This window comes from Perissodus microlepis, chromosome 10 (assembly GCF_051167445.1).
Source record: "Perissodus microlepis isolate ML-2025 ecotype Zambia chromosome 10, ASM5116744v1, whole genome shotgun sequence".
In the NCBI taxonomy this organism is placed as follows: Eukaryota; Metazoa; Chordata; class Actinopteri; order Cichliformes; family Cichlidae; genus Perissodus; species Perissodus microlepis.
This window is the reverse complement of record NC_140470.1, coordinates 1,848,209-1,872,024: the sequence shown is the minus strand read 5'-3', so window position 1 is coordinate 1,872,024 and position 23,816 is coordinate 1,848,209. Positions and strand designations below refer to the sequence as shown.

General features: G+C 44.2%; 1 protein-coding gene across 9 annotated transcripts in view; it reads right to left on the bottom strand.

Annotated features, from left to right (window-relative positions):
- auts2a (activator of transcription and developmental regulator AUTS2 a) overlaps positions 1 to 23,816 on the bottom strand; it is a 336,075-nt gene that overhangs the window by 171,715 nt on the left and 140,544 nt on the right. For all 9 annotated transcript variants that reach the window (XM_084941432.1, XM_084941426.1, XM_084941430.1 and 6 more), the window contains one exon: positions 16,740 to 16,841. In XM_084941432.1, the coding sequence (XP_084797558.1) occupies positions 16,740 to 16,841 (102 nt within the window). The remainder of the gene's footprint in view (positions 1 to 16,739; positions 16,842 to 23,816) is intronic.

Below are 23,816 nucleotides of genomic sequence, written 5' to 3'. Positions count from 1 at the left end.
GTTCTAATCGCTCTAATAGGATATTATGGTCGACAGTATCGAACGCTGCACTGAGGTCTAGCAGGACAAGCACAGAGATGAGTCCACTGTCAGAGGCCATAAGAAGATCATTTGTAACCTTCACTAAAGCTGTTTCTGTGCTGTGATGAGCTCTGAAACCTGACTGAAACTCTTCAAATAAACCATTCCTCTGCAGATGATCTGTTAGCTGTTTGACAACTACTCTTTCAAGGATTTTTGATATGAAAGGAAGGTTGGAGATTGGCCTATAATTAGCTAAGACTGCTGGGTCTAGAGATGCTTTTTGAGTAAAGGTTTAACCACAGCCAGCTTGAAGGCCTGTGGTACATAGCCGACCATTAGAGATAGGTTGATCATATTTAAGATCGAAGAATTAATCAATGGCAGGACTTCTTTGAGCAGTTTTGTAGGAATGGGGTCTAAAAGACACGTTGATGGTTTGGAGGAAGTAATTATTGAAGTTAACTCAGAAAGATCAATTGGAGAAAAAGAGTCTAACTTAACATCAATGGTACTAAGAGTAGCTGTAGATAATATTACATCTGTGGGATGATTATTGGTCATTTTTTCTCTAATGATAAAAATGTTATTTGTGAAGAAGTTCATGAAGTCATTACTAGTTAACGTTAAAGGGATGGTTGGCTCAACAGAGCTCTGACTGTTTGTCAGCCTGGCTACAGAGCTGAAGAGAAACCTGGGGTTGTTCTTATTTTCTTCAATCAGTGATGAATAGTAAGATGTTCTGGCTTTGCGGAGGGCTTTCTTATAAAGCAGCAAACTATTTCTCCAGGCTAAATGATGATCCTCTAAATTTGTGACACGCCATTTCCTCTCCAGCTTACGAGTCATCTGCTTTAGGCTACGTGTTTGAGAATTATACCACGGAGTCAGGTACTTCTGATTAGAGACCTTAGTTTTCACCGGAGCTACAGTATCCAGAGTCGTACGTAGTGAGGAGGTGAAATTATTAACAAGATAATCGACCTCTGTTGGGGTAGCGTTCAGATAGCTGCTCTGCTCTGTGTTGGTACAGAAGCTATACATGATAAAAAGTTGGGGTCGTGGACTCGGACTACAACCTTCTGAAGAAAGTCATTCCTATTTCAGGAATAATTGTTATTGTGTCATCCCTGCAATTGAACAATAAGAGAACCAGAGAAACACGCATACATGACTGCCTGAACTCTTCAGGAATAGTTCTCTTACAGCAGATCTCAAAGCTGTTTTCAGATGTTGACCAGCTTTTGTTCTTTACTCGGCCAAGACGATTCCATACGGATCCAATAATGTGGAGGTCTGTGACTAATAGTGCTCCTCTGTGGGGGGGATTTACCCAGGTATGCTTTTAGTGCAGTGCGTTTGGGATCTTTAAGCTGTTGCCAATCAGATGCTTTCCAGATGGTGGATCCAAATCTGATCGTACTTTTCCATGTTCATCTCGTTTGACAAGAGATTCCTTTTCTGATGAGGCTTTGGAGAAAAGTAGTTGGATCAGCTGGAGGACTAGATGCATATCTCAGGTAGTCTTTAGGTGCTTTGATTATGCTTTAATGATTCACGGGTCACTGTTAAGTGACTTAAACAAACATTTCTCTTAAAATGGTCAGGTACAAACGGACTGAAAGGAACGCTGAGCTGAAAATGAATCGGAAAACCTCCAGAGAGCACGGAGAGCTACGGCTCAAGACCACTTTACAGGGTTACAAAGAAATATGCAGTGCACAGCATTCCAAATCCAGAGGTGCAGTTTATCTTATTTCTGTGAATCTATTGTGACACAAACATAAATAAAGCTGAAAATTATCATTTTAGTTAGAAACCTGGAACTGCTCAGCATGTTGACAAACATCATCCACAGGCAGAAAAATAAATAAATAAACCAAAAAATCCAAATGAGATGCAGGAATGCTGGGTGTAACGAGCCCTCTGTGGACGATGGGAATTCAGATTTCAGCCTCTTATTATTAAAAGTTTTACCTCTGACTGTTAGCTTAGGCTTCGCGTTGTGTTATTTTAGGACTCACACATATATTAAAACAACAGAAAGTAGCTTAACTCTTGGCAGCTATTTTTCATATATAAAATGTTTGATTGTTGGCGTCTCCGAGCAGCACGACACCCACACAGACCCTCACGATTCCACGCTCATGAAATAAGACTGCTGTCTGTGCGTCACATGTCTGCAGTTAAACTGATTATGAATGTCATTTCACACACTTTTCACACTAGTCGCTTTAGAGAGAGAGTTCTGGTTTTTATTATGAAATCAAGTTTGGGTAGTTGGAGGGGATGTGAGTCACAGGAACAGAATCTTTGTTTTTAATAACAACAGCGAATGAAAAAACGTCAGCATAACATCTTTGGAACATGTGTCTGTGAATACAGCAGGTTTGTATCACACTTTAGATACATTTATAAACTTATTGTTTCCATTTCAAATTAGAGTCGCTGCCAGATAAGTAAAAATGAGCATTTCTGTTTTATTTTTGGTTCATTGTTAAATAAAGCACTACACAACAGTCACTGTGCTGATGAGACCGACGTCTCCACGTTTATTCATCGAGCTAATAAAAGCGATGCTCTGACCCCGGTCGAAACGAGTCACAGTGTGACGGATGTTGTTTCCTCGTAAAATAGAGCTGCAGTTGGACACAGTCGCTAATCAGATGCATCCCTCTCTCTCTCTTTTTAACAATAACAACTAATGTGGTTAAAACATGGTTGTGAACAGATGGTCATGCAACTTCTTCTTCTCACAGTATTTTGCTTTTGAGCATTTGTTATCACGTTATTCGTGGTGATATATGTGGTGTGCAGCATCGCTGTATCCTGCACATAAGAAGGGCTCTGTCTGGGAACTGAAAAGCAAATTCAGTAAAGACTGCCACCTACAGAGGTAGACGGCAAAACATACAGGAAAGATCCCTCCCCCGCTCTCTCTGCGGTCCCCAGAAGCTATAATATCCATCTCTGGCGGTTCACTTGACATTTACTTGCCCTGCTTCTCCCGCAGCATTCCCCTTTCCTAACTGCCAGTGCCGCGTCTCTCCGGGGCTTGCCGACCGGGTGAACAGATAACAAACCTGTCAAGGCGGCTTTGTGGGGGGGGAATAAATCCAGAGCTCGGACTGAGGTGGATGATGTGTTCCAGAGGGCTGCTCATTCAGGGAGAAGGGGGCATAAGAAGCCCTGTGAGGTCTGGACTCCAGAGAGGCTGCCAGCAGTAATGTCGTGTTGCTACTTTAAAAGGGGCACAGCCGCTGTAACCTGATTAGATCTCAGTGGAGACATTTCAAATGGCGGGCACCCTTTTTACCCTCCATTTCACCCATTCTTTACAACCCTCCTTAACCATCAAAGAAGCCGTTAGGTGCTCTTTCTTTACCCTGCCAGACAGGTCAGGGGTGGAAGGTTGAGGCTGGGTGTGCCCTTTGAGGTACCGGCTGAAAGCACCTACTAGGGATGTATGAGGGCTGAGGGCTGTCTTTAAGGTGCTGATAACATTCACAGTGATGTGTTCCCAAGAGGTGCGCAAATGTCAGCACTCTGCTGCTATGGGCATATAGTCTGCAAAGAGAAAAGGACAAAGAGCTGCAAAAAGATGCAGCACAGTCCATCTGTCAAGGACCATCACAGTGAATCATATATTATCATGCTTCAGCTTCTCAGTGCCATGATTCCACGTTAAACCACCAAAAAAGAAAAAACAATCTTGTTTTAATGAATGTCTCCCTGCGACCTTTAATTGTGCTCATCAGTCACAAAACCAGTTACACTAAATGGACAGATCGTGTCTATCGATCCCTTCAAAGTCTTCACGGCACCTGATTAAAGGCTTAACAGTCATATTCTACGTCCACACGTACACGGGGTTTGTGAAAATGGAGATTTTTCGTTTTCCCGTCCACTGTGAACGCTACAAACGAGATGTTGGCCAATCAGAAGTGTAGAAGCCCGGGAGGCAAAGACTAAACCGGGTTTTGTGCCCTTCTGAAAAGTTTGTGTTTTCCTGGCAGTAGTGACAGTGCTGCTGGTGCAGACTCACAACTTAGGAATGAACAAAATGCATACAGCATACATACGTTTAATTTAAAACAGCAAATGTATTCAAAACAAACGTCAGGATTTGGGCTGTGAGAGCGTTTGTGTTGAATGGAGAAGTTCAGTCTGTCGTTGTAAATGGACAGTAACTGTGTGCGTATATGTAAGTGTGTAAAAACAGTCAGATTAACAGCAACAATATTTTTTTATTGTAGAAATGAATCTCGTGTAAAAACAATAACGCGGCGCACACCTTTGCGTGAGCAGATCTATGTTTTCCTCATCCACACCTAAACGCAAAAACACCCTGGCAGGAGTTTTTAAAAATCGCAGTTTTCAGTGCCCCAAACGCCGTTTACGTGTGGACGAAAGGCCCAAACATTTCAAAAATCCCCCTGTACGTGTTATTATTCGACACCGGGGTCCTCACAGCATTAAGTTGCACTGTTACGAGGCAGCAAACAGTCACCACCATCAGAATCTCATTATTCACCCGCCACTAAACCGAAGGCACGAGAAGAGCATGATGGACTGCGACTGTGAAGTATATTAACTCGGAGAATTGGCAAAATGTCCTTTATTTAGGACAGAGTTTATCAAGCGTTCTGGGCAAACCAAGTGATGCATGCCCACTAGAAATTGGAGGGATGAAAATCTCCCAGGATGGTGCTAAAAACTGCACATCAATTACCTGAAGCACTGAGGCCTGTCTGCTCCATCTACATCTGAGTTCTGCCTAAAGAACCAAAATGTGAGCTCGCTATCCAGAAGGAGGTCACATCAGGGAAGAAAGAAAATATGCTTGGGCAGCGCTATTGTATACTCCAAACTAATGGAGTTAGCTGGCGCTGATCTCCAGTAAACAGCCTTGTGAGGCTTAGCAAGCAGCCTGTGTTAGACTAAGCCATGTTTATTATCAAGCACAATCCTCAGCCTCATCAATGCTTAGAGAAAAGCACGGATGAATAAATGCATATTGTTTAGCTTAGGGTTAGCCGGAGCTGGAGCCTGGAATAAAGAAAAAATGAATTTAAAGCAGATGGTAAAATCCAATAAGCAAAGCAGAAGGAGGGTGCAGGCAGAGAGGAACGAGAACACTGGCTGCCTTTTCACTCGTGTTTCTCAAAACCCTGCAAAGCTAACAGGGAGAGAAAATACAAAGGCCTGTGTTCTCATTTTCTGTCTGAGAGCCCCACCAGGACTACTGAAACTTGCTTGATTTCCCCAGTCCAATTATATCTCTGTGCTCAATCCTTCCAGAATAGCAACATCACACCGAGGGACGCTGTCTGCCTAAGCGCAGCGTGCCTAATGGAGTCCCAGAAGTTGACTCCATTTCATTGCTCCTAACTAATGGGCTGTGATATTTTCCAAAACCGACTGCAGCTCTGCCCCCTGGAAGCTAATCTAGTCAGGGCTGTGCCGGACCCATCCCAGCAACGCGCCAGCCCGCCGCCTCCCTCCCTAACACCCCCCGCCACTGCCGCTGCTGCCTTTATGCAGGCCGCCAACACTGTCTGTCTCCTCCCAGCGCTCATTAGTGCTTTCTAGCCGGGTGCTGATTGTCAGAGGGCCCCTGTGATGCCAGCTTTCCCTCTGCGGCTGGTCTGCTGCGGTGAATTTAAGAGGACTTTAATTCAACTGGGCTGAAGAGAGTAGACGCAGTCGGGGACAGGTGGGAGGAGGAGGTCTGCAGGGCAGATACAGATGTACAATCGCAGGGCCGCAGCTGAGGACAGGCACTCTTTCAGAGCTACCTATTGCTCTCCAATGGATACGCGTGCCCAGAACACAAGCATGAGAAGAAACAGTCCAACATAAATTCACCAGAATGGCTCCCTCACCGGCCATACTGTGAGCACAGAATGGTCCTCCAGATGGCTGTGGGACACACCAGTGGTGCAATACAATCACTAGCATGGCAAAAGTACCAGAAATAAATATAAAGAGCTTTAGATCATATAAAGACTCGGCCAAAACTTTCATTTCGATGATATATTTGTGAAAGAAAACCTGCCCTCCACGCGGATCTGCTTGTGCAGCTTTAAAGGAAAACGTGATTTTGTCGTTTTTGATGAAAGGTTTGGTGTCTACAAACAGTATTTTACCTTTATTGAATGAGAACACAAGAAAACAATTAATGAAATTAAACTACTGGAGAATCTCATTCAGCTTCAACTCCATCTCAAGAAGCGCTGGCGCGGAGCACAATTGCCTGCTTTTATTGCACAACAGGTTAATTCTTTTTATAATTACACCAGCAAACGTCAAACATTTGTTTTCCAAACTAATTGACAGAAGAAATAACAGTGGACTTTATTAGGCCAGAGTAAAATGCTTAAAAGTGCCTTTTATATGGCGCACATGTAAAAAGCAATTATGCATCTTTCCTCCTCTCTACTGGCACCTTTTAGCCAGCGTAATCTGCAGAGTAGATTCACCGAGGATAAGAGGCAAAACTGTAATTATGCACATCGTTCACCTCCCTAAGTGCAGCACTCGAATGCAAAAAGCCAAAAAGCCAAGAAGCCTAAATGCATCACACCAGGTTGTCCTTATGCAAAGTGTAGGTCAGGCACCAGCAGGCACCAGGAGCTAACGGCAGTGAATGGTGCTGCGAACACACGCTCTGGCTCTTTCAGGGACACAAGGGAGTTAAGTGCCATGCTCCCTACTACTGATTATCGCACCTTCACCAGGCTGCCAGGTCTCCTGGCCCTCCATGCATTGATCTCATTTGGCCGAGAGATAAGGCAGTAATTGGATGAGGGCTTGGAATCAGATGGCCCTGCCTGGCTTGGCTAATTCCCCTCTTCCTGGGCCCGGGGCCAAAGGGGCAGGCCAAGGTTAATCCCATCCAATCCCCTGTACTACGCGCCCATTCACTGCCCTATGACCTTACCGCTACCCAAACACAGCTGATGTGACTCCTTTCGAACAAGTCCGAGGCAGATTGTCTAATTGGTTTACCAGAGATTTTACAAATGCACAGCGTGCACACTCGTCATTTCATATGCAGGCGCACTGCTTAAAGCTTTTTGCTGAACATGTAACGTTGCGACATGACGATATCGTCTCCTACGATCGTAAACTTTAAGCAGAGTAAGCTTAGTAACACTAATGCAAAATGAAGACAGACCCTGGTCCTTATATTATTTTACAAATTCTTCCATGAGGGCTAATCGCAGCAGTTAATGTGGAAAGAAGATGGAGACACATTTCTCATACTGCTGTGGAGGACATGGCTCTGTAATATGTCGTGGCAGGATTGACAGATATCGCATATGCAAAGCAACGTGGAGCAAAATTCTGATAATGCAAAACAAATAGCTCCAGTGCAGTTTCACCCTTCTTCACAGTTAGATCACTGTTGTTCCATTTAAGACGGCCAACCATGTTCGTTTCTGGGGTTTGTTTCGATGTAGGTACTGTGCTGTTTGAAATGGAAATTTGCTTGAATGAAAAACAAGCCTCTGAAAACGATCGCCAAGCCTCTTCAGGAACAAATGCAGCAGGGGACACGTGCCTCTTGGGAAACCCTAATCTTATTACCGCACACATTTATTCAATTCCACTTTCAATATCAATAATAATCAGAATGTGCCATGTGACGAGTCCTTTATGTACTGCTGACAGTGCACGACAGGAAGGAGACGTAATCACCTGGGAGAACATCGCTGCTGACAGCTGTGGATCAAAGCTTTTCTTCTGCAAATTAATCTCAGATTGTAATGCACCGTATAAATAACTACAACGCCGTAGAATATAGAAACATATTCACTGATCAGACAGGTAACAAAAGTTGACAGCTGCAGTTTATCAAAGTGAAAGTAATCCCATAATAATCCGCTGAAAATCTCTTAGAAACAAGATAACACTGAACCTCGATAACACAGCGTGGCCATTTTTCCAAGTGCAGCAACACTGTTGGGCAAAAATCACTTTACTGCAATTATGAAAAGAAATGTATCAAGTTAAGTGTAAATGCATGTGACAACAGCAACGGGTGACACATCACAACCTCAGGCAAACTGGACTACACAACACACAACACACAAAGAGGAACGACTGCTTAAAGCAGCGCTTTCTGCCAATCTTTTAAAAATGCAGCATGCTTTCTGATTATTATTGCAGGGAAAATAACAATGATGCAGCTACACTCACAATATCCAGGCTGGGCACAGAGAGATGACCGTCTGAGAAGCCAGGACTTGATTTTTCCTTTCAATTCACAGCAAAACTCCAGAATTCCAAAGAGAAGCATCAGCTGGTCGTTCTTAACAAAGCGGGCTTTAAAAAAAGACCACATACGAGACCAAAGCTACAGTGGAAATGGGACACTAAGGGAGACAATCGGAGGTGAGACGAGGCCAGCACTTGCGTGTCATAAAGACAACAGTAGAATGGCCATTCTGCGGATTCCTGGGGCCTGACATCTAGATTGCAGATGGATAAGTGCACGTTAAAACAATATCCCACCGACCAAAAAAATCATTTCTCATAGCTGTCTCTATTTACTGAAAGGCTGCTCGTCTCCCACTGGGGCAGAAACAAATGAAAATGTTATTTCTCTGCTCATGAACTCCTACCTAGTCTGGTTTTTCACTGCTGGCAATTTCATTTCTCTTCCAAATTTGACTTAAGCCCACGACTTGAGGGAAATAATGTCTCTGGAATGATCTTCTCCAACTGTAATTCCAGGAGCACTGTCTTGGTGCCTTCCTTGGTACATATATGTGTCTGTCCATCTATCTACAGCATCTATTTGCTTATTTGTTGATGGCACTGTTGTTTTGTGGTTTAAGGGAAATTGCACTAGCTTTAGAAATAGATGTGGAGTGACATCCGATGTCTGACAGTCGCGCTGTCAGTCACAGAGGTCTCCAATAAGACAATAAACCTTCTCCGGCACACGGGATGAAGCGTGGCTCTGACGCCTGCCAAGAAAAACACTGTATTGCTTTGAGACGGAGCGCCGTCATTCTGTGCTCTGAAACACTTCTCTAGTATTTTGAAGTATTTTTGATCGTGTAAGTAGTGTCGTTTTTTTAAATGACACGTTTTCCACTGTACATAACAGGAATAACCACCGAAATAACTGCGGCACTGTTGACAACATCCCTGTACAGAAAGTGGCTTTACAAAGCTGTGTTTGCACCGTTCATCGGGCTCAAGTTCTGAAACTGAAAACCAGAGAATTCATTCATATCATTTGATTGAGTCTTTTGATGAGAAGCATTTCCTGTAAGTGTTTTTCCTTCCAACAGTCGTAGAATGATTATTATTCTCCGAGTCGTTTAACCCTTTTCTTTGTTTGTCTCTGCGTATCCACGTTAGCCACTGTTACTGAAGTCTTCACCAATTTAGAGCAAAACCCAACTGATGAACCAACAAGCACAGAAGCAATCCTGCAACCTGTACGTCATTTATTATCGTTTTCAAAGTCACTTCCTTCAAGAATGATAACACGTGAAAGGATCAAAGCATCAGTGAAGCTTTTTTGCCCCCCCCCCCACAGTTTGTCTGCCAATCATTTCCGAAAGGCGTGTAGCTTTCCAATCATCAATCCGATCAGCCACACTTCAAAAATACACAGGTTAAGTTAAGTTTGACTCCCCGGGTACATTTACATTCAGTTTAGCTCACGGATACGGCAGACCTCAGAACTTTGAATGGTTTAACTCAGCGGTACCGGTCCGTGAGTCGTTTGGTACCGGGCCGCGAGAGTTGAGGCTCAGGTGTGAAATGTATGTTTTTCAGGGTTTTTATCAGTTTTCAGCGTTATTTTGTTATCGTTTTTACCGTTAACTCGGTTTTCCTGGGTCTTTTCACGTGTGTTATGAATAAATCTTCTTTTTTTCGGTACCGGTACTAGTTTTATTTTGTTGTATTTATCCGCGACACCTTAAAGGCCGGTCCGTGAAAATATTGTCGGACATAAACCGGTCCGTGGCGCAAAAAAGGTTGGAGACCGCTGGTTTAACTGAATTCATCTAAAGCAGCGGTCTCCAACCCCCGGGGCATGGACCAGTACCGGGCCGCGAGTTTTGAGGCTCGGGTGTGAAATTTATGGTTTTCAGGGTTTGCATCATTATTTTGTTATCGCTTTTATCGCTAACTCGGTTTCCCTGGGTCTGCTATGACTAAATCTTGGTACCAGAACTGGTTTTATTTTACTGTCGGACATAAACCGGTCTGCGGCGCAACAAAGGTTGGGGACCGCTGATCTAAAGCTGAAAGCTGCACACGAAGCGGTACAGAAAAATAAAGAGGCATTTTCATCACGTCTTTGTTTAAAGCTGTTATGATGAGCCTCGCTGGCACAGAGGAGTAAGTGATGAGCAATGAATGGCCAGTCATGAGGGAGAGATGGTCTTGGACTCCCAGTGCGTTTGATTGTGTTTTCTCTGGTTCCCAGCTTGGGTGCGAGCACACCCCTGCCAGGCCACTGTGATTCAAGTGCACACTCTTGCTCAGCTTCTCCTTGGGTGGGGGGTAAAAAAGGTGCATGTAGTGCTGTTTGTGAGCCTTTGCATATTTGTGTTTACATGCGCGTTGGCCAGTGTGTGCTTATAAAAAGAAATGCCAGTCGATGAAGACCTCCCATCACAAAAGAAAGCACCACTTCCCTTTTTCTCCTTCATGCAGCCAGTTCCTACATTGCTCTCATTGCTATGGCAACCGGCGCTCTCTCCTTGGGCTCTGCATGCATCCAATCAGAGTGAGACCTTTGTAGAGATTCCTCCGGGCTTCACTTATTCAACTTACCCCACCGGAACAGCCTCCGCACTGAAAAGGCTGGAACAAAGAGAGGAGAGACTCCCTCACCAGAGCTGGGGATGACATAAAAAATTGGGGCTACAGGGTCGGGTTGCAGGGAATGCGGAAGTAATATGTAGCCAAGAGCAGCGGGATGCACTGCAAAAGCAAAAACAGGGTGGCAGCGCATAGCCATAGCCAATTTCAGTTCAAATTATGTGGAATAGGATTTGTTATTGGAAGCCTCAGAGCCTGAATACTTGGCAAGTATCGCATGGCTCTGGCACTGGTTTAAGCTTGATAAGTCAAAACGGATTCCGGCTGAACCTATTTATGTCATTCCTGAAAACATATGGATAGGATTCAGGCGCTCGATACTTTCAACCTTCAACAATGACATTCAACACCACTTCTCCAGTCCATTAATCTTCCATGAGAATAGATTTATCATCCACAGCAGTGAAAGACTGCATTCAGTCAGGATAAGCCAACAGTTTGTTACCACACCGACATCTCTCCGTGTCACTTTCAGCAATTAAAGCGCCTTACTTTGGATTTACAGGAATATATTTACAGCAAAGGTCACAATGCTTCTCTGATTTTTCTGTCGAGGCCTCTGGGAGTAGTAAAGCATTATCAAAGCGCCGTGTATTCTCCACCCGAGGGCTGCTCAGACAATGAGCGACGCACCATTGTGCATCTCTCATTTTAATTATATTTCTTAAGAGGAGATGTGGCAGAGCTAAACTCTTGTAAATGTAGGCAGAGAGGCTGCTGTGCCCTCAGCGCTCGCAGAGACGAGCCATCCAGACGCACCTCTCACTGGTCCCTGACGGACATTCGGCTGCCAGGAATTGGCAGGGCGATGGAGGCGCATCATAATTTTGCCAGACTGCAACGTCACAAAGTGTCATAATCTGCCCGCGTGACTTGACTGAAGGCAATGAGAAGAAAGAACAACAAAGGGAAGAGCACTTCCTGGGAGAGAGCCTATCAGGGCGATGTAGAAGCAGACAAATCAAGTGATGCCTAAATCCTCTGCCAAGCTGCGTTTGAGCCAACAAACCCGACAGAAAAAGAAAAATAAGGCAGGAGGCTCTGATTATGGACATGAAGACACTTTTGTATGAAAGCCCAGATGGCCTGGACAGTCCTGTTAAAAGCTTCTATTTCATATTATCGTTATGATCATTGAAGCAGATGATATTTAGGTCTAACGGTAAAACATCTCTCGTGCATCTCGACTCGTCATTGTTCAGATTACTCAATCGAAAGCTGCTGAATCTGCGCTCAGCTGTTATGGAGCCAAGTCATTTAAAAAGTCCTGAAATATTTTCTTTTTGTCCATATAAATGGGACGTGTGTTTTCCTATCGGCGCCCAAAGTACCGCTACATCTATTCTGCTGCTGTTCTTCACAATCTGGATTACAGGAAATACAGTGTCTGTAAGAGAAGCCTTTAAAGAGTCGAAAAGGTCCCTGCACTGCACTTCACAGCATCACTATGCACACGCCGAAGCCTCAGAGTACGATCCCAGGATAATGAGCTAATTATAGGTACAACATTCCAACTTCCATATCTAAATGCTTGTCTCTAATAAGAAACATTTCAAATTATCGAGCGGCAGACAGAGAGACAGATAATTGATGCAAGCAATTACAAGTTCTGTGTTGGAGCAAATTGGCCAGCATATCTGGACACGTAGGGGGACTGTGACCTCATTTACATCAGAGTGTCAGGAAATAATTGGAGAATGTACTGAGGAGGTGGGACGGACAGACTGGTCCGGTCGCATTACATAAGCAGTTAACTTGGTCAGCGAGCTCAAAGGGAAAAGGCCTCACTGCAGGGTCAAGGACGAAACATCATGATAGTGATCTTTACAACAACAACTACGCTTTATGACATTGATCGGTTTCCAAAAGCTGTAATTTGAGCGTTTGAAATGGTTTCACCACATGCATGCGGGATTCCAAACAGGCCGCCGCACTTTCGTCGGAGAGCCAGTAATAACGGAGTTCAGTTTTACTAGCTGTAAGAGAAACTTCAGCTATGTTTGGACTGAAACCGCTTCAAAAGCTCGGGGAGACTGTGTGCTCGACTTTTAACAATATCACTTCCAGATGTTTCATTAAAAACAACTTTCAAAGAGCTCACTTAAAGAAAACCTTCAAGGCGGAGAGGGGCCGGGGTTTGAGAACCCACAATTTTTCACATTTTCATTTACAGTTACAACATACACAAATCACTGCCCTATATTACAACAACATAGGGCAAAGGTATCCAAAGGGCTGGAGTGCACTGCTCTGTTACAATGTGACAGAATTCACTAAGAAATGCAGCTGATGCGGGACACAACAGGAAGCTTGGCTGACTGAAATATAGGGGTGCATTCATTACAGTCTCCCTCTTGTGTCTCTCATCAAGCTGGCTAATGCTGACTGGCGGGCTCTGACCCAGTACTGCGCAACTCCTCTCTACTGCACCCGCCTCTCATCAAGAGCCTTGGGTGGGGAAAAAATGGAGTAACATGCTGTTTACTCGCAATCCCAGGCCCGTAATTGCCAATTTATTTGATAGGCAGCCGGGTAATGATGGCATTTCACCCCTTGCCGCAGAGACTAAACGGGAGTGATTCATCCAGAGCTCCCTGCCCTCCCCGATCCAGCAAACTCCCTCTGCTCAGGACTGCTGCCTGCCTGAATGCCTGCCACCCAGACTGAAGGGGTGGGGTGCGGTGGGGGATGTGGGGGTTAGTTGCCATGTCGGCTTCAAACAAACCCAAAAGGGAACCCGGAGCTTCAGAGCAAACGCAGCTAAGCCTGCCAATTTAGCTGGGGTTTGGGGCTGAGGCAAACACGGCCGAGCTGATGTGCCATTTGTAGGCCTTAATGAGCTGGCAGGATGGAGTGAGGAGGGAAGGCGAGCGGGAGAGTAAAGGCTGCCAGGCCTGACCTCCTCTGGCCTCGATCTCCCTGCCAGCCAGCGCCAGGTCGGCAAACTCAGTTCATCTGCTTCATCGGAGCGAAGTCCCTCCGTGAGGGGAAGGGAGTGCTACAGCAAATATCATTAGCGAACTGTTGGTCTAATGAACAGTTGGGGTCAAAGCGAGCTCATGTCTCACACTGCTCCCTGATACTAATGAGTGACTTAGATGCTTTGTCTTTGTTTTCACATTGCAATGGAGCCTCTGTGCAGCAGGACCGCACGAGCAGTCCAGATTCAGTGCGCGGTGCCACATTTCATACACAGACTTCTGTAGCAACGGACACACGGAGCGAGCTGCAGGCATGTAGCTTTACTAGTAACTTTTAATAACATTAACAAGTAAATTTACCATTTGAAATCATTCTGTCAGTCTGTCATACTGTCACTATGGCAAAAAGTCTGAAGAAGCACGTGGGGACAGGAGGTGAAGACCCTGTTGTGTGACCGACTAAGGCAGTGGTCCCCAAACTTTTTTTGCTAGGCCCCCCTTTGTTTTACAAGAAAAATGTTCGCCCGCCCCCCCCCCACATGCACGAACACATCCTCCAACCACACACGCCCATATTTTGCTCCATTGCGGTTTATTTCACACCTCAAACATTTAGTAAACAATTAATCTCTCATGATATTTACTTCGAGGGCTTATTTCATATATCTAAATGCAATTTAATTCAATTCAATGGCTCTTAGAAGTCGCTGAAAAACAAAGGTGGACCCTAACACAGCGTGCAGTGCACATCATCGCAGTGATGGAGTCTGAATGGAGGAAAGTGTTTACCCACTGAAGTCGAGACAGATCGTACTGGCAACAGTGATTTATGACTCATTGAATGGAATCTCCATCATTTATTTGAAATTACAATATGATTATGTTTCCATACAAATACTTAAATGGAGGTGAACTAGAATAAGGAGGTAACGAATCAGGACTTTTACAGGGAAAAAATGACTATACGGCACGATAAAGTTTACTGCAGACTGAAATTAAGGATTGCATAAGTACTTTGAAAGTAGTACATAACCTTTTAGTAAAGATTGCAGGAAAGCAAAAAATATTTCCCCCTCTGACAATCTTTGTGGGGGGGGGGCAGGCCATATTATGGAACAGCGTAATCTGTCCTAACGTCTCGGTTTTGTGCGCTCCTTTGAAAATGATGTTTAAACAGCGATAATGAAAGAAAAGAAGTTCGCCTCAGTCATCATAAGATCACACAGGCCGGCATGTTTTGATTTACTTTTTATTGTAAGTTGGTAAGGAACAGTCGTTATCACAGTTACACTGTAAAATAAAAGAACAGCCGAATATTAGGATATCCATCATGGACGTCAGCATACTGCACTTTGAACTACTATGTAAAAGGACAGATTATTCCACTCTATAATACGGCCTGTTTACATATTTATGGTGCAATATTGTTTTTCTGAAAAATTACCATAAAATTAGAAACAACATCACGTTAATTACATTCAGTTACAGTTTAATTATTTCGCTGTTTCCTGTAAAAACCTGACCTGTTAAAGCCTCATTCTGGTTCGCCTGCCTTTACATATTTGTAGGTAAATATAATTACATTGTCATTTCAAACAAATTGTGTTGAAATTCCATCTAATTACAGAGGAATAACAGCCTGAGTTGCAGGCTGCATTATAAAGCGTTACCTAGATTCCTGCCCTTTTATTCAAATCTGCAGTGACATCGACTTTTTTCTTCATGATACTGAGCAATAACACGATACCATGAGAAACCGATTCATAGCATTCTGTGTGACAACAGGAAACATGATTAAATCAGAACTTACATATGAACTAAACTGGCTTTTATTCTACGTTCTTGTTTCAAACCTGTGGTGTAGCACGAGGTTATTAGAGGTCACAGCAAAGCTGCCATAGTTTTTACGTGTCGGCCGTACGGATCTCAGGTGAGCAGATTTAAAACCTCCATTGTTTACGCAAAATGTGTCCCATCACTCTGCAGCACTGTCACTAAAGTGCAGACAGAAATCAGCAGATATCATTTCAATTTCTGTTGTCAACATCAAATTACTTATTTCATTTCATGCCCAGTCGAGCACTGTAAAGCTACACGCAGAATCAGCTTTGATTCAGTCGTTCGGCCATGTCTTTCTCAAAGACGAGTTCGCCTCCCTACTGACAGCTTTAATTATGGCCACATATCTGATCGCTTTGCTGTAGATGCTGCACACAAATCAAAGAGCAGGGGTGGGTGTGCGGCAGCGAGGTCCCACGAGTCTGCTCGCTTTACATCTCGGAATATGTCGCAGGGCGAAGGGACACGCGGCTGCTCGTCCTTTTGTCAGGTTATACTTGCCTTCAGCTCGCACACGACGAATATGGAGCGTTTTTGGGTGCATTAATCATCAAGAACATGTCAGAGTAAGTGTGTTTGTTTCAAATGCAAACAGAGACTGGACTTGGGTGCTTAAGAAGAACCACAAAGTGCTTTTCTGAGGTCCAGTCTGGATCAGTCAAACCCAATAACAACTTACCTTTAGTTTGGGTGAAAAATGCTGGTTCATTGCAATATAAATTTCAACTGTAACACTGCTGCTACTGCAACATGAACTGGCTTTGCAGTAATACAGTGCAGTTCTTTGAAAGTGCAAGTGTAATGAAATAAACTGAAAGTGCAGGCACAGCTTTCATTTTACACGTAAGCGTTTTAAGGCAATAAACAGTTTCTGCTGTGTTTAATCTGTTTAAACAGAAATATTATCAGTAACCACAAACATTTTGTAAGGCTGGTAGGAATTCAGATCTTAGCTTTACAGCTCAAGGTAAATGCCTTTTTAATATGTGCTTGTAATTAAATGACCAGGCCATCTGCATATATGCAGGAAATATGTTACACTCTATAAAAAGAGCTGTGACAGCCGCCGAGCAGCAGGTGTGTTCGTTGTGGTGCTCTTACGTCTGTCAGTCTGTCTCTGGAGCTGCTCCTGAAGGAAGGCTTGGACTCTTCGCTTACACTCTCACTGTCGCTGTCCTTACAGTTGTTCTGCCCTGGCTTCAGCTACAAAAACACAAAGAGAACAAGGGTTAAAACACAGAGTGTTAACGTGCACTTTAGAGCTGCGCACGGATCGGCATCCCACAGAAACTGGTGCAGAAATATGTGAGAACTGGCAGGAGCTGCAGTGCTGTCTCTGTAAATCTGTCATGTTTCTGAGCCTACTCGGTAGCCATCACTCCACTTGCCAAAGATAGACGCCATCTGATCTCACAGTATGAAACTCCTCTCAGCCCACGAAATAGAGAACAGGGACAAAGACCCCTCCAGAACCTTCAAATGGAGCCACCGTCCTTCCCGAGCAGACACCACATGCTGAGGCAGCAGGAGCTCAGCAAGTGTCATCCTCTAGACACTCTGTTCAAGATGCAGCAAAACGACAAGAATAAAGAGGACAACGTGGCTATCTGTGAGCGTGCGAATCCTTCAAGATCTGGAGAACAATAAAAGACTCTTGGGAGACAAAGCTCAGCGGGAGAAGGTGGGGTCTACATTCCCTGCTCCAGCCTGCGACTGTTGTCCGGGCTACTTCTCCGAGACGAGACAGATGCCGCAGGTTTCCTTTCAAAGCCAATAAAAAGCTGGCTTGTAAATAGTTGTTCTGCCACCTAATGGGAAAAGCAGAGAGCCGTGCCCCACATACTGTACAGGAATTGGACTACGAGATTGGGACACAAGAGGGAGCTGACATAGAAACAGCATGTGCTCTTTTTTTAAAGCTCTCCTTTCAGGATCGGCCATCGTTTAGCATGATGAAAGGGCACAAGGTGTGGGAATACCGAAAGAACCCTCGAGCTGAACGCGTAATTAAAATGAAAGTGTTCCCTTTTCTGGTAGCCATTAGCTGTGTGAAAAGAATCCTGTTCCTTAGGAGAATTGCATGATGGGTAGAAGGCAAGTGGATTCACCAGAGCGCTGAACGCGATAAGAGTCTCAGCGCTGGGAATGCCTGATGGGCCGTAAGGATGAGTCTATATGTCGGCCCGAGCTCACGCGCATGCAAAGCAGTGCCCCGCACCGTGATAGCGCTAATTACATTCTATTCTCACAAAGCACAGGGCGCATTTTCTCTCGTTTTTCTGGAAATGCCACTTACTCTGAGGGGACTCGACATGTTTTTGCAGAGAAAAGGAGAATAATATCTCATCGAGCCCGGTCTGTGAACTGATCCTTGAAAAAAGGGCGGTGGATGTTGTTTATGCCCCAGTCCACAGCTCCTTCATCAAAACACATTGACCTGTAACATCCCTGCTGACAACACACACACACACACACACACACACTCCTCGTGCCTATGGTAAGAGAACTTTTCTTCGTGCCCCTGGTACACTGCGCAGAAACACTTTGCCACACACACACACACACACACACACATACACACACACACACACAGTAGAAATGCTGATTTGTCTTTTATCAATCAACTATCTTTACTGCAGAGTCCATATAAGGCTCCACATAATCGCACCATCTGTATTCTGGCTCGTCGGAGACAAAGTACTCCATGAAATCAGAAATCTTACACAAATTTAACTGTGCGTAATGTCTGCAGAACATATCTAATAAAGACATTAAAAAAGCGGCTCATCTTTCAGGGCTATTACTAGCTCAGGTCCTGATTACACAGCTATTTGAAAACGTATCCCTCAGCTTGTTCCCTTTAATTTCCCCCTGAGCTCCCTTAAATTACTACAGAGAATTGTGTTTTTTTCCATCTGCGCTCCCCTCTTTGAGCTTCTGATGATGGATTCATTTCTTTTTATGGTGTGATTAATGGATGTCTTAAGCAAATGGAGGGAATAGTGGTGGTCAGTGCCATCAAACAGTGAGGCTGAAATTTAATGACCTGCTGTCTGATGATAAATCTAAATGGGAAGCCCGTGTGTGTGTGTGTGTGCGTGTGTGTGTGTGTGTGAGGCTGTCTCTGTGACCCAGTCTGTGTTGATCTGACCACTCCCACTTGTTACAGCTTTCAAGTCATTTTCTATTCAGTTTATAGGCTTTTAAAGTTAGCGTCACTTTTAAGCCTTCTGCAACGAAGACCGGTGTGCTACGCTGCATTTAATGCGACCTAAAGAGGACACGCACACACGCAGACACCCAGACAGGTGTGCCGTACCGACACGCAGTAACGAAAGGCATTAATTAAGACGCAGGTTGAGGCATATGGACGCACGTATTTAATGACCTTACTGTATCTGCTCAGTCTGGGTCTTAGAAGTGGCCCTGCAGGAAGATCACAAACAGATGGTATTAATATTCCAGAGGCTAATTTCACAACAATTAAAGACACAGCAAGACATTAGCATCTAATGAAACATTTAAACTACTAGTAAGTGCATCTGCCATTAATTTCCACCCAGTGAGGTCTTGTTTTCCTCCAATCTGTTCTGTGTTAGGGGGATAAAGTTTTTTCATCCTCGTCTCTTTTACCAGACTGAATTTACTGGAGGAGAGAATCAACAACTGTTTCCAATCAGCAATAACTCAGCGTGGTTCAGCCTGCAGGTTATGATATATTATTTTATGTTTGCTACATAAACAGAAAGAAATTCAAATGCAGTGGTGTTTCTACTTAAGGAGCTGTTTAAATTGTTATAGCCACACCTTGTCTGTTCACTGGTGACTGAATAATTACAGAGTCGTTCATGTCTGAGTTTCGCACACGGACGAGTGAAAGTTTAAAACAGGGTTACAGAGACAAACAGGCACGATTTGTCATCAGGTTTTAATTTGATGTATCAGTGTGTGATGATGCTACAGTAGCACCGATTCTAATATATCTAAACCGCACCGTGAAGCATTCATTTATAAAGACAAACAAAATATCACTACACACACCTTTGTACCACAACTGAATCAATTACTTAATAAAATGTTAAACTAACAGCTTCAGTTCTTCCAAATATGACAAACCAGTGAAGAGCAGTTTACAAGTGTTCAGAATGATCTTATATATAAGTGTGACTTTACTGGTATTCATCAACATTAGTTTGAATTATTATTGTAGGCTGAGTTTTGTTATTATTGATTATTCTCATATTTTTCCAAATCAGACATTATGTCATGTTTGTTATTCTGTTTCCAGTTTCACTTGTTCTTGTATTAGTCTAGTCTCTGTCAGGTTACTGTCTGGGTGTTTAGTTGTTTCCTGTTGGTAGTCCTCCGTCTCTGTGAGCTGTATTTAGTTTTACTAACACGCTGTCTTTTTATCTTGATCTTTTTCACCTGTGCTTCATGTTCACCCTCCCCGATTAGTGCGTGTTAAATGAACAAACCTGGTTAAGGTTCCTCAAGGTACTCGTGACTCACTAGTTAGCTTGACAGTTCTTCACTTTGAGCTCACCACCTAGCTAACTGGGACAGGATTAGTGCAATTTACATTAAATTGAATGAATTAATAAAACCGACAGTTGTGAAAAGTTTGAACCGCACCTCAACAGCCCTGACAATCCTAAGTCCTGATCTCTGTGACTAAGACCTCCCTCTTCATAATTTGTGTCAAATAGATAAATAATAAAATGAGCTCTGCTTATGTTGAGCTGCCCACTGAAAACAAAGATTTTTGTCTCGATGATGCAAATCTCGAACATAACAGACCAAATCAATACTGAAGGTCCCAAAGCCGACAGTGAGGTTACAGCGCTGAACGAAAGTGATGCAGATTCTCTGCATACGGCTGAAACACCTCATTTAACACGGTTACCCTGAAACGAACACTAAAGCAGCTATTACAACATTGTCTTGAACATGTGGAGTCAATTATTTTCTCACTTACTGAAAAGTGCTCACCATCGCCATAGTGGAATTTTACAAGTGTATTGACCTATTCTCAAGGGCTGCACTACAGACTCAATGCAATCAAGCACAAAAGTAGGCCTGCTAACATTTCTAACCACAAAGGCCTTTTTAAACAGACCCATACACAGCTGACCTGCCCCGGCAACTCCGCCCCCCACCCCCATCTCTTATCCCACAAAAAAGAAAAATAGCCGGAGCGCTGTGCTCGGTTTTCTACTGGCCTCAGTGGAATTCTGTAGCCATCAGCTCCTGGTTTCCCTTAGTTACGCACAACAGCAGCTGGAGAGCTCGGCGGTAATAAAACCTGGAACAATTTAACGGCTTTTATTGTTCTTCTGCGGCTTTCACAACAGCTAACCTGTCCTCGCAGGATCTGGCAGGGAGAATCCCACTAGGGCAGCAATGAAAGAGGATCTCATTTACCTAAAAGCGCTTATAAATTTTTAATTTGCTTTAACAAGTAAATTAACAAGTCCCTCATTTGGGAAGTTTTATGGCTCCTTGCCACTGAGGGAGAACCATGAATGTTTTATAGATAATCCACTACCTAGGCTCTGTTGCTGATAATAAATTGTCTATTTCCTGCAGCACTGTCAAATTCCCTCGGTTCGCACTACCCTTTGAATATCTCCTTTATGCTACCTTCAGAGGTCTATATACCGAGGCTATTAAAGGGCTGGGAGCTTCACGACTCAGCAGTTAACATGAACAACTTGAAGAAATTCCTCTCGACGTGACTGCAGCCTTAGGATGCACCATTTCTAAACGTTAAACCACATTAAGCATGGCTAATTATGCCCCGACCGGCCTGTGCGTCACATCAGCCTCACAGTGAGCCCATCTAGTAAAACCACCTTGGGTTGGTCGACAGCAGCAGTTGGAAACTGCTGGGTCTCTTTAACTCACAGCTGGGTTTATCTGACAAGACTTATGTGAAAATAACAGCTGGGCGTTCATTGGGGCTCCTACGTCAGCTGTGGAGGCCAGCCCACCAGCGTGGCCTGGCTCCGACCCTGCGCTTGGCTCTGAGGCTCAGCTGCTTTAACTGCCACAGACAGCAGCCCCGCCTGGCGCCCACATCAGCCATAACCCTTTCTGCCACCCTTGCTTTATATCTGTCACTGGGCATCAGTGCTCGGCTTCCATTGCCCCAGATTTGTTTACCGCTAGCTCCATGTGTGGCAAAAGGTTGACACGTACAGCTGGATGAAAAAACTTTCATTTCAGGTTTTATCTTTAAGCACGGGCGTCACATCATCAAAGCCCCTGAAGCCTGCCGCTCGCCCATGGCTGTCACTCCCAGTCAGCGAATGCAGTAATTTGTTAGCATCAAGGTACGCAACCACGAAAGAAGCCCTATTTCCTTTCAATCTTCCAGCATCATTGTGTGGCAGTGATCTCTGACGACCTTGTCAGACATCATTTTACTTGCTGAGGAAAGATCAGTGACACCCACTCGAACCGATCTCAGGCCACAGAGGAGGCTTTTCTAGCCTCTGTGCAGGAATGTGAAGCCGAAGCAAAGATATGGAGCCACTGAGGACGAGTCACATCAGCCGCGGGGTAAGAACATCCTGAGAGGAGGAGGAGGAGGAAGAGGAGGAGGAGTGGGGAAATGGAAGCTCATGTGTGTTAGAGGGGTGCAGTGGAGGGGGGTAAACGCAGTTGAGAGCACTGTGTTGATCTCATCAGTCATACTAAGGAGTCCATTTCCTCCACCGCAGGTCGGAGGATACGAGAGCTCGCGGCTGCATTTATATATTGCCATAAATCTCCGATCTATGACGACATTACAGACAAATCAATATGCTTTTAACATCCATCCTCTGCCCTGCGTCGCAATCACCCTTCTCACAAATGGTCATATAATGCTGTAGTCTGGTGGATTGAGTTATAGGGACAATTCCCAGATTTAATAATGAACTGAACAGGCGGAGAAAAACTGTGTGTGGGCGGTTGTGGTGGAGGGGTGGTGGAGACTATAAGAGCAGCGAGAGACCTCTGCTCTCTCGGATCATATCTGAACATCTTGTTATAGTAGCCCAACGTGGCAGTAAAATAACCTGCCTGCTCACTTTACGCACCTCAATTCCCCGAGCACCGACACTTCCCGTGTACAGCAGACAGCGAGCACGCTAAGCTAACAATATAATATGTATATGCTAAATAATAAGAGGATTTTCCATCCAAGGATGCACCGGAGAGCTGGGAAGTATCTGACTTCTAGTTGCAGAGTTGAGTGCCTATCAACATATGACCGCTCAAAGAAATTTGCATGCAATTATTAACATGATTCCCCCAGCTCTTCAATATGTGCTGCTTCAATATTGGCTTTTCAACTCCCATCCAACTAAAGCCACAGCCAGCGTGCCAAATCGCAGCTCCCCGAGCTGGCCAGCCTCAATAAAGAGTGGTATGGAAAAAAGACAGCAGAGAAAAAGCCCTCTCCTATCAGCTTGCAGGGGCTATCATTTCTCTTTTTTATTGCCATTTATTTTCCTCAAGGAATTCACTGCCAGTATATTGGCAGGCCTTCCAGTAGATGGAGGCAATGAAATTTAGCGCAGACACTTAACACTGGGTCAAGCCTTGTGTGAGGCTCATGTGTGGTGGTAATATGATAGACAAATGCTTCTAGTTTAGGGTAAGAGGGCTTTTTTATGTTACAGGAATAGTCGGAGAGTGCTCTTCGTGACACACACTGTTACGAAAAAGCAGAACCTTTTAGAAGGAAGCATCCAACAGAAACATTTGCAAAATGGCCTCGCACTATACAGCGCCCTGCCTGCAACTGAGAAACAAGACCAGAGCCGTTTCACTGCGCTCTGCCACAAGGTGGCAACAATGACTGGATGGAAAGTAATACAATGACTATAGCTACCTATATATGAGCTAATAATAATGATCAATTAAAAAACATTCGACTCTAAAAAAACATTTATTTGAATTTAGTAAGTCCAAGTGACCTGGTGTAAAACAAAGTTTTCCGATAGCTCCGTTGTGACAACCTTTCAGGAATCAGGAAAGATCCCAGTTCGGTCACGATGCCTTTATGACTGTAGATACAATGAGGTCAGAGTACAACATCAAGTCAATGAAACCTGTGGGATATTGATCTGGTCAGTTAATGAAACTAACAACAGGCAACAATGAGACAACCTCCAAAACAGGAATCGT